Source organism: Muntiacus reevesi, chromosome 5 (assembly GCF_963930625.1).
Source record: "Muntiacus reevesi chromosome 5, mMunRee1.1, whole genome shotgun sequence".
Lineage (NCBI taxonomy): Eukaryota > Metazoa > Chordata > Mammalia > Artiodactyla > Cervidae > Muntiacus > Muntiacus reevesi.
This window is the reverse complement of record NC_089253.1, coordinates 68,292,470-68,304,633: the sequence shown is the minus strand read 5'-3', so window position 1 is coordinate 68,304,633 and position 12,164 is coordinate 68,292,470. Positions and strand designations below refer to the sequence as shown.

Sequence of the window (12,164 nt, the reverse complement as noted above, 5' to 3'; positions counted from 1 at the left end):
TAGGCAGGCAGATTCTTTACCTAGACTTCTTTTTAAAATGTCTGTCAAGCATTATTTTAGGTACTTGTAATTAATATTCAGTGGTCTTCATTCTCATTCCTATTCTAAGAATCCAGAATATGTTATATATTCAAAAGTATTGAGTAGTAACCATGTATAACCAATGCATGAGACTCATTTCCCAAATATTAGAAGTTTGCCTAGATGTGTTTATTATATGCTATGAATATTATTATTATATTATGAAATGTTTTTTAGACTTTAAATCATTTTTATTTTAGACTTTGACTTTCTTTCACTTAGGCAGTTTTTTATTCAGTGGTTTACATCTCAAAAGTGAATACAGTGTAAGGAAAAACGTTTGAATAACTCCTGAAGTCATTAAATGAAGAAAAAGAATCAAAAGAATGATCTTCAAATTTAAATAATGAAGGAGCGGTCTTATTAAATCACTGTTTGGAAAGTTGATTTAGAAAATCAGAATGTGAAAATAGAATTTGATTTTTTTTTCTGAAGCCTTCCATGTATGATCAGTTTTTTGTCTTATTGGCAGTAGAGTAAGGAGGAAGGCAAAGTTTCTGAGGGTTCTCCTGTGACAGAAATGACAAAGTAGCAGCTGCCAGCAGTACCTCCAGTTGAGAGCAAGTCAGTAGAACTTTTGCTCCCATCATGGGAAATGAGTTTTTCTGTTTGATGGCAAATCTTGTGACTCTTTACTTGGAAGGATGATATCCTTTCTTTACTTTTTTTTTTCTCTTGTACCTGTATTATTATGATAGGAATAGGTCAAACACACAGCATTACTTTTTCTTTTTTACTAAGAGGGTTTTTTTTTTTTTTTTTTTTAAATCAAAAGTCTTTAAGGAAGTGCTTGGATTTCTTGAAATTCCATGCAAGATTTTTTCAAGTATCTTTTATCTTCCCTCTCTCCATCATTCAAAGAGGTTCAAGAACTCAGAAAGGTTGATGGTCTTAACTTTTATTGTGATATACTCAGTGGTCATAGTATAGTTTGTACCTTAAAAGAACAATGATTTGATATTTCAGTAACAATTTCCTCTTGTGTGTAGAGGTTGTTAAAAGATGAAATAACTGCTGTCACACTTAAGTACTCATTCTTATCCTCCAAGAATCCCCACAAGGTACTCATTAAATGATGAATAGAGTATAATTTAGCTTCCAGATTCTTGCTTTGACTCTTAAAGCTCATGTTCTTTACAGTTTTCTCCCAGCCTTTTTCTCCCACTAGAGAATTTTATTCCATGTTTATTGCCTAGTGTCAGTATAACATTATAATTAATCATTTGCATGTTTCAGAATAAGGTAGATTCCTCCCACCCCCATGCTACTTTTTTAAAAGAGAGAAAAGTTTACTTACGATTGATGGTTTTATACAGATAGGTCATGGAGAAGAAAATGGCAACCCACTGAAATATTCTTGCATGGAAAATCCCATGGACAGAGGAGCCTAGTGGGCTACAATCCATGGGGTCACAAGCGTCGGACACAATTTAGTAACTAAACCACCACCACCACCACCATATACAGGTCAAGGAATTTCTAAGTTAGCCCAAGTATTACCATTTAATGTTAGAATTATTCTTAATTTCTTGTCCTAAAATACATAAATAGAGAAAATTGAAGATATATCTCTTAATAGGTTACTAGACTGAGATTAAGACTTATTTTAACAAATAATATTACCTTTAAGGAAGGACATCTATAAATCCCTATGAGCAGCAGAAATCTTAGTCAAACTTTAGATAATTCTTAGGAATCATATTTTGTTAAATCAATCATAAAATTTAGCCGTTGATGTATGGACTTCCCAGGTGCCTCAGTGGTAAAGAATCTGCCAAGCAGTACATGCAAATTCAATCCCTGGGTTGGGAAGATCCCCTGGAGAAAGGTATGGCTACCCACTCCAGTCCAGTATTCTAGCCTGGAAAATCCAATGGACAGAGAAGCCTGGGGACATACAGTCCATGGGGTTCCAAAGAGTTGGACACAATTGAGCAACTAACACATTCACTTGTGATTTTTTTTTTTTCATGCTATATTTTTCTTTTCTGGGAATAGTAGTTATTGCTTAATACAGGCTTCAAAAAAGTAGTATTTTGCCACTGACAAAATAGTTAGTTGTTGGTTATTGAGGGGCATTTGTTTTCTGGGCTTTCATGGTCTTCAGCTCCTGCTATGCTTTCCTCTACATTGTTGACGCCCTTTAAGGCCCTTGATTCATTTGTCAACTTGTCAGTTCTTCAAGGACATAGGAGAGGTAATTTAGAACTAAGGCAGCTTCCTCACTTTTCTACCTTGAACCAAAAACATTAGTGAAAACCCTTAAACTCAGTTGCAGGTTTTTCTGCTTCATCTGATCTTCCTCACTCCAGATCGGTGGTCCCCAAACTTCATGGCACCAGAGACTGGTTTTGTGGAAGACCACTCTTCCATGGACTTGGGGAGGGAGGACTAGGGGGAATTGTTCTGGAATGATTCAAGCACTTGACATTTATTATGTACGTTATTTCTAATTTAATGCCACCACTGATCTGACCTGAGGTACCGGTCCATGCCCAGAGGTTGAGGATCTTTGCTCTAGAACATACATTTTTTTAAGGAAGGCCTTTTTTGAATTAATTAGAACTTGGTGTTAAAGGAAACCAGCAAGAGCTATTGACTCCTTTAGTGGATGTTTAATGTTGCCTGGAGGCGAACAAACAAATAAACAAACTTGACCTTTGGCCATATATTCTTGTGTAAAATGGGCATATCAGATTCTGGATTGATTATACGTTTTAGATTGCTCAGCATAATCTAATATGAGCTGAAAAAATGCTTGTCAAGTCATTTCCTCTGAAAAAGTCCAATTTTATATAAATAATGGGGCAGTAATTTTATTCTGTTCATTTGGACTAGCTTAAGAACGATAAGTGAGCTGTCCTCTTAAGACATTATACTCAGTGCAAACTAAGCCCAAAAGATTTCATTTCCAGTGGGTCCCAAATGAAGAGGAATTGTTTTATAAATATGAATATAAAATTTTCAAGTTAGCTTAGTGGTGATTCACTGGATTTTAGTATAATTCAACCTTTAAAACTATGGTTGCTTAATAAAGAGATTTTTTTACTGGAGAGTAACATATTTCCAGTGTTCACCTCCATTAGGAAAGGACTTATTTAAGAAAATATCTTTAGGATAGCATGTTTCAGGGCAGTGGTCTTTAATAACTGCCAAGAGAAGGGGAATGAAGGAGCTCCTGATCATCTGACGGTCTCTTATAATGACTTTATTTCTGTGAAGCTTGTTGATGCCAGTTTTACCTGAGAGATATGAGTGAAGCCACTTGACAAATTGTAATAGTACTGGCTCATTTACAGAATTTTGGTTGAGATTGACTTGCAAGACTGGTGAGCTGAAACTAAAGGGAAAAGGTGATTTGAACTTGCAACTGAATTGTTGAGTCACTCAGTCGTGTCCGACTCTTTGCAACCCCAAGGACCGCAGCACGCCAGGCCTCCCTGTCCATCACCAACTCCCAGAGTCCACCCAAACTCATGTCCATTGAGTCGGTGATGCCATCCAACCATCTCATCCTCTGTCCTCCCCTTCTCCTCCTGCCCTCAATCTTTCCCAGCATCAGGGTCTTTTCAAATGAGTCAGCTCTCTGCATCAGGTGGCCAAAGTATTGGAGTTTCAGATTCAACATCAGTCCCTCCAATGAACACCCAGGACTGATCTCCTTTAGGATGGACTGGTTGGATCTCCTTGCAGTCTAAGACTCTCAAGAGTCTTCTCCAACACCACAGTTCAAAAGCATCAATTCTTCAGCGCTCAGCTTTCTTTATAGCCCAACTCTAATATCCATACACGACTACCAGAAAAACCATAACCTTGACTAGATGGACCTTTTTTGGCAAAGTAATGTCTTTGCTTTTTAATATGCTATCTAGGTTGGTCATAACTTTCCTTCCAAGGAGCAAGCGTGTTTAATTTCATGGCTTAATTCCATGTTTTAATTTCATGACTGCAGTCCCATCCGCAGTGATTTTGGAGCCCAGAAAAATAAAGTCAGCCACTGTTTCCACTGTTTCCCCATCTATTTCCCATGAAGTGATGGGACCAGATGCCATGATCTTAGTTTTCTGAATGTTGAGCTTTAAGCCCACTTTTTCACTCTCCTTTTTTACTTTCATCAAGAGGCTCTTTAGTTGTTCTTCACTTTCTGCCATAAGGGTGGTGCCATCTGCATATCTGAGGTTATTGATATTTTTCCCGGCAATCTCGATTCCAGCTTGTGCTTCTTCCAGCCCAGCGTTTCTCATGATGTACTCTGCATACAAGTTAAATAAGCAGGGTGACAATATACAGCTTTCACGTACTCCTTTTCCTATTTGGAACCAGTCATGTCCAGTTCTAACTGCTGCTTCCTGACCTGCATACAGGTTTCTCAAGAGGCAGGTCAGCTGGTCTGGTATGCTCATCTCTTGAAGAATTTTCCAGTTTATTGTGATCCACAGTCAAAGGCTTTGGCATAGTCAATAAAGCAGAAATAGATGTTTTTCTGGAACTCTCTTGCTTTTTCAATGATCCAGCGGATGTTGGTGATTTGATCTCTGGTTCTTTTGCCTTTTTGTCACTTAAATTTGTTTTTTCCATATGTTTGTAATTTTTTTTTTCCTGAAAAGCTTTTTAAAGTAGTTTTTAGCTGATTTGTATTTGAACCACATGATAGAATACATTAGATTCTTCTTGTTAAAGTATTTTTTTTGTTTCTCCTGAGAAAATCAATATAAGATCAGATAAGACTAGCACAATTTTAATAATGTTTTAAAGAAAGTTTGCTTTCATTTTTAGTGATACTCTTGGTTATATTTTGTTAAATTACGTCACAGCAGTACTAATGAATTAATTTAAATGAAAATAGTTAAGTAGTATCAGAATTTCAGTGGATTAAATCTCATGTGCTAATCTTTTTCTAATGTTAGGACCATTCCCATCACATTTTCTCTGCTGAAGTAAAACACTAAATTGTCACTTTCAAAATAACCTGCATTTTTAGTTGGAGGTTATATTCATGTGTTGAGTTAATTAATTTCATGTAACTATTTAGAGCCAGTCTTTCACCTATGATAAGGAAACAATTTCTTTAAAAAGTAAATTCCTCCAGAATCAGGTGATTCCGAATCTTCTTTTAGACAAAGGGTCTTTATTGTGGTATGTGTTACACTGGCTTGTTGTTTGCTGTTCAGTCGCTTAATTGTGTCAACTCTTTGCAACCCCATGGACTGCAGCACACCAGGCTTCCCTGTCCTTTACCATCTCCCAGAGCTTGCTCAAACTCAGGTTCATTGAGTCGGTGATGCCAACAGACCTTTCTTTAAGAATTTTCCACAGTTTGTTGTGATCCACACAGTCAAGGGCTTCAGCGTAGTCAGTGAAGAAGAAGTAGATGTTTTTCTGGAATTCTTTTGCCAGCCAGATGCTCAAGCTGGATTTAGAAAAGGCATAGGAACCAGAGATCAAATTGCCAGCATCCATTGGACCACAGAAAAAGCAAGAGAATTCCAGAAAAACATCTACACTAGCTTACAGTGAGTTATTTTAAAGGTACAGTATTGCTTTCAAAGATAATAATTCTCAGACAACATTTCTTCCAAAGAAGTAATGTTAGAGGAAAAGAACAAAATACTCTTTGCAATAAAGGGAAAACAAAAAAGCAGTTATTATAATAACATATAGGCATTGGAAAAAAGATCCATTTAGCTTATCAGTGTAGTTGGAATTTTAGCCCTTGTATTGACTTACTACTCGTTTCTCTGTGATGCATATTTCTCTTCATCATGTTCAGTGTTCTGAAACCCCAGTACTATACAGAACCTTTATAAAGGAAAAAAGAAAAAAGTATTAGTAGCCTTGCAGAGTTCATTAAAAATTGTTGTTGTTCTGTCACTGAGTCATGTCTGACTCTTTGTAACCCAATAACTGCAGCACACTGGGCCTCCCTGTCATCCTCTATCTCCTGGAGTTTGCTCAAATTCATGTCCATTCAGTCAGTTGTGCTATCTAACCATCTCATCTTTTGCCACCCCCTTCTCCTTTTGCCTTCAATTTTCTCAGCATCAGGGTCTTTTCCAGTGAGTTGGTTCTTTGCATCAGGTGGCCAAATATTTACTTGAATCACCATGTTTTTGAAAAATGTGTGTCTCTTTAGACTTTTTGTTTACTTATTCAGAATGTCAAAGGACATAGATATGGAAAATACAAACCCACATTAACTGGAAGATAATGTCCTGTTACTTAATTGCTCACAGAATGCATTTTATTGAGGCATCATTGTTTTTTTTAATTTAAGTCTGTCATCCCCTTTTTGTGTTCAGGAGAATATAATGCTTAACTGTGAGGCATCAGCTTTATATAGATACATATTAAATCTGTCCCTATAGTAAATAGTATCTCCTGCTACTAAATCAGTTATAAACAAAAATGCAAACTGGATACTGAAATTGTGGAGGTGTTCTTGGGTATAATTGGGTGAGCATTCCGGCTCTGGAACCAGACTGTCATAGTTTGAATCCTGCGTTTCCCACTTCCTACATGTGTCACTTCGGGCCAGCTGCCTTAAATCTCTGTGTCTGAGTGTTTCATCTCCCACCTTACAAGGTTATTATGTGAAGATGAAATGAGGTCCAGTAAGTTGCCTACATATGAACAAGTTCCTTTCTTAGAGTGCTTTCATAAGTCCAGCAGACGTAGCCTAGGTACCCAACTAACCCAATCGGCTGTATGGTACTGTACTGTAATAGATTTCCAGTGCTTTTTACACAAATAATACACAATAAAACATTTTAGAATCTTATAGTACAGTACCTTGAAAAGTACAGTAGTACCAGCTACGTCACTGCTGCTTTTACACTTGCTTCTGAACATCCTGTGCTTAAAACAAAGATACTATACAGTACCATACAGTAACGTACACAAAAACACAACTACTTCTAAAGGATGCATGCACATGACAATGTATGCCAGACATGTGAACTAACTCACGTGATTAGCCAGCCATGTGAATACACGTTTGCATCTTTGAAAGTTTGCAACTTGAAGGTTTGTATGTAGGAGGCATACTGTAATGCATATGAAACACTTAGAAATGGGTCTGGCATGTAATAAGTACTCAGGTTTTGGAAGCCTTATATGTACCTCATATTGTAAGTGTTAAATCCAGTTGAAGCACCTGTGTGTTCCTTTTCAAGTTATTATTAAAAGGAAAAGACCAGGTTGAAAGTTATTAAAGGGATCTTGTGAGGGCCTGAAATTATGGCCTATGAAGACTATGTATAGACCATAGATCAACAAACTATCTGGCCATCCCTTGGTTTTATAAATAAAATTTTATTAGAACACAGCTATACCCATTCATTTCTGTATTCCTGATGATTGTTTTGGGCTTACCATGGAAAAAGTTGAGTAGTTTTGACGGAGACCTAATGGCCTGCAGAACTAAAATATTTTCTACTGGGTCCTTTATGAAAATGTGTCTTGCTCCTCTTTTTTTTTTTTTCTTTTTATTTTTTTGAGTGTCTTGCTCTTCTTGTTCAGTCGCTAAGTAGTTTCTGACTCTTTGCGACCCCGTGAACTACAGCATGCCAGACTTCCCTGTCCACTATCTTCTAGAGTTTGCTCAAATTCAAGTCCATTGAGTCAGTGATGCTATCTAACCATCTCATCTTATGCTGCCCTCTTCACCTTTCGCCTTCAGTCTTTCCCAGCATCAGGGTCTTTTCTAAGAAGTCGATTCTTCACATCAGGTAGCCAAAGTATTGGAGCTTCAGCTTCAGCATCAGTCCTTCCAATGAATATTCAGGACTGATTTCCTTTAGGATTGACTGGTTGGATCTCCTTGCTGTCCAAGGGACTCTCAAGAGTTTTCTGCAACATCACAGTTCAAAGCATCAATTCTTCAGTGCTCAGTTTTCTTTATAGTCCAATTCTCACATCCATATATGACTACTGGAAAAAACACAGGTTTGACTACATAGACCTTTGTTGACAATATGATGTCTTTTGCTTTTTAATATGCTGTCTAGGGTGGTCATAACTTTCCTTCCAAGGAGCAAGAGTCTTTTAATTTCATGGCTGCAGTCACCATATACAGTGATTTTGGAACGCAGAAAAATAAAATCTGTCACTGCTTCTACTTTTTCCCCTTGTATTTGCCATGAAGTTCTGGGACTGGATGCCATGATCTTAGTATTTTGAATGTTGAGTTTTAAGGCAAGTTTTTCAATCGCTACTTTCACCTTCATCAGGAGACTCTTTAGTTCCTTTTCACTTTCTGCCATTAGAGTGGTATCATCTGCCTCTCAGGTTGTTGATATTTGTCCCGCAAAGCAGAAAGCAGAAAATAAGCCCACCCCTGCTATAGACTCCAGAAAGTCTATAAACCTCTGTAATGGAGAATATTTTGATCCTACATGCTTCTAGAACTCAGTTTAATAAATAATTGTTAGTGATCTTCATAAGAAAGGTGCATATTTGAATTACCTCTAATAAAACAATAAAATCATGTGTCTGCATCCTATATCTTACCACCTTACTTAGAATCTTTGAGAGTTGGGTTTGGAAAGGACTCACGTAATTTACAAGAGTTCCTAAAGAATACTGATGTTTATCCTTGCTGACTGGTGGATGATTTTTTCACATAGTTCAGTGTTTTGGTCTGTTTTTTTAAGGCCTAAGCAACTGCTTCAGATTGATTGTAAACAAATTATGGGCCATAGTAGACCAGTGGGGCTCCAGGTTAAATTATGAACATAGTTTCTGCCTCATGGGTTGTGAGATCAGCCCAGGGCTTCCCTAGTAGCTCAGCTGATAAAGGATCTGCCTGCAATGCAGGAGACCTGGGTTCAATCCCTGGGTTGGGAAGATCTCCTGGAGAAGGGAACAGCTATCCACTCCAGTATTCTATTCTGGAGAACTCCATGGACTGTATAGTCCATGGGGATCGCAAAATGTTGGACATGACTGAGCAACTTTCACTTCACCTCAAATACATGTCCTGTGTTTGGTTAAATTTTCTTTTCACATGTATTACAAATCTTGAATGTACCTGCCTGTCTGTCTGTCTGTCTGCCTTGCATATCATGGCAGTGCCTGAGCAGGGCATGTGGTGAGTAGAGGATTGTATGTTTCCTTAGAAATTGGTGTGTGTTTGTGTGTGTGTGTGGTGGGGCAGCAGGGGATTGAGAAAGTTCTCTCTACTCTTGTATCTGCTGTAGAAAAACTGGCTCTAGGGAAAGGACAGGTAGATACTAAAGTATGGAGACTTAAGGAGAAATGTTTTCTATAATTAGACAATAAAAATATAAAGTTACTGAGCTCTTTCATTGTGGATATTATGCTTACTCTATCTTGAAGTAATTCTTATGTTTAATAAAAGAACTTATATAAGAAAAAGCTTAAAAATGAGTCAGAATATTTGGAACTGTATTTTCTTGAGTAGAAAAACTAAGTAGCTTTTAAATATTTCTTTATAATAGCTATTAATTCTAGTCAGATTTAGTGTGAATTGTGTGCAGCAATAGACTATGTTAGTATGGTTAACTCTGACTATTTAATTTTTTTTTTCTCTCCTTAAAAAAAATGTAGGCATTTCAGTCGAACCATGGAAGAACTGGTTCATGATCTTGTCTCAGCCTTGGAGGAGAGCTCAGAGCAAGCTCGAGGTGGATTTGCTGAAACGGGAGACCATTCTCGAAGTATCTCGTGCCCTCTGAAACGCCAGGCCAGGAAGCGGAGGGGGAGAAAACGGAGGTCGTATAATGTTCACCACCCATGGGAGACCGGTCACTGCTTAAGTGAAGGCTCTGATTCTAGTTTAGAAGAACCGAGCAAGGATTATAGAGAGAACCACAATAATAATAAAAAGGATCACAGTGACTCTGACGACCAAATGTTAGTGGCGAAGCGCAGGCCGTCATCCAACTTAAATAATAACGTTCGAGGGAAGAGACCCCTCTGGCACGAGTCTGATTTTGCCGTGGACAGCCTTGGGAACAGAACTCTGCGCAGGAGGCGGAAGGTCAAGCGCATGGCCGTGGACCTCCCGCCGGAGAACCCCAGCAAGCGGACAATGAGCCAGCCGCTGGAAGGCTGCAGAGATCCGGACATGGACAGTGACAGCAGAGCTTACCAGTATCAAGAGTTTACCAAGAGCAAAGTCAAAAAGAGGAAATTGAAAATAGTTAGACAGGGACCAAAAGTCCAAGATGAAGGAGTAGTTTTAGAAAGTGAGGAAATAAGTCAGACCAATAAGGACAAAATGGAATATGAAGAGCAAAAAGTCTCAGATGAACTCATGAGTGAAAGGTGACTTTTCTATTCTCTAAATCTAAAAATATGTCTCCAGTGTTTGTGGTTGATTGTGTTTTGGATTTTAATTAATTCTATTTGAAAGTGATTATAAGTTATAATAACGGTAGTGATACTACTGTTTAACCACAGTTATGTTTACTTATAATTTATGATGTTTCTCACAAAGCAAAATTGCTTGTTTGATTTATACAAAGTCTTTTGATTGTGTCCTAATGACTTAATTTTCAGCTACAAAGAGAAAAGGAAGTGGATTTTTAATGGGAAAGAATGCTTTTGAATAGCAACACATTTATAACTCTTAGAATTGTGTTTATAATTATTTATTTGTTTAATTATAGAGCTTTAGCCGTTGGTGCTTTTCAGTGTCACGATCCATCGGTGTATTCTAATTTCTGAGAACCAAACCTTGATACCACTTCACAGTGTGTGACTAGATATTTTAGGAATTCTGTAGATTGCTAGAAATTCTGATCACTTATGAACTGTAAAACCCAATATATAGTCCAGAAACTCCTGAGCTTGTTTTTATACAAATGGGAGAAGGAGCGATCCTTTGGCAATTAGTCTAATCAATCCATTCTAGAAAGCAGGTGTATCACAATGAGAGTTGTTAAGGGCTGTTTTGACACCTTCAAAAGGTAAGTGATCACTTTTCTTTTACACAGAACTAGTGTTACCTATAGGAATGAGAAAACAGTGACCCTGTTCATCCTTTTAAGCATATCCTTAAAATCAAATGCAAAACTACGATCAGAAAAAGTATTCTTTAAAAATGGTCTGGAAAGAGTATTTGATTTTTAGTTGGTAGAATTGGCGTCATTTTAATGATGTGGAGTGTGAGCTATGGATCTCTCTCTCTCTCTCTCTCTCTCTCTCTCTCTCTGTGTATATATATATACATATACATATATATATATATATATATATATATATATATTTTCTCTCTTGTAAATGTGGTTACTGATATGATTAGGACCTAGTATAAGTTTGTAGAATGTACCTTTTATTAGAGGTGGTTTGCTATTTATGTAATTTTTCTAAAGAACGAAAAATTACTTAAATGTTTTACGAAGATTTTGAAAACTTTATCTTACCTGCATTTCTTCCAAAAAAGTTGTCATTTTCTACTGGAATGAGAATTATTTGTATGCTAGTATTGGACCATTGTGGCTGAGGACCATCCAGCTTGACTTGAAAGTAATTATCTTGCTCAGTTGCTGGGAGAGGGGATGTATGGCATTTGAGATAAATCCTCATTTCTGGATTATTCACAGGCTACCTGCTTTCTAGATGGATTGTGTAAGCCCCTCCTTTTATCGATGTCTGCCTTTTATTGACAGTATACCCTGGACTAGAAATGAGATGAAACTCTTTCATTTCTTTTCATTGTAAAAAGTATTTGAGTATTAGGTTGTAATCAGGCTACCCATCAGTCATCAGTCTAACTACAAGTTTCAAAAAAAGATGTTTTCACCCCTGAGTAAATTATTTTTTTTTCCTTGTATTTTAAACTTATTCATACAACTATTTCTTATGGTCACTTAAGAATTTGGATATATTCCTTCTGTGGGAAGATTGCTAAATATTTAAAGTGCCTTCCCAATGGGAATAATTGCCTTTTGAGACTACTTCCAACACTTTCCCACTGTACAAAGCTATATATTGCCTTGGAACTAATTTGTAGATAAGAATGGAAAACTTTTCTCTGTGTGTGTGATTTAGGGCTTCCCTGGTGGCTCAGATGGTAAAGTATCTGCCTGCAATGCTGGGGACTTGGGTTTGACCTGGGT

General features: G+C 37.2%; 1 protein-coding gene across 4 annotated transcripts in view; it reads left to right on the top strand.

Moving 5' to 3' along the window:
• The window catches only part of GPATCH2 (G-patch domain containing 2), a 195,245-nt gene that overhangs the window by 4,383 nt on the left and 178,698 nt on the right, over nt 1-12,164 (top strand). For all 4 annotated transcript variants that reach the window (XM_065938338.1, XM_065938339.1, XM_065938336.1 and 1 more), the window contains exon 2: nt 9,649-10,368. In XM_065938338.1, the coding sequence (XP_065794410.1) occupies nt 9,649-10,368 (720 nt within the window). The remainder of the gene's footprint in view (nt 1-9,648; nt 10,369-12,164) is intronic.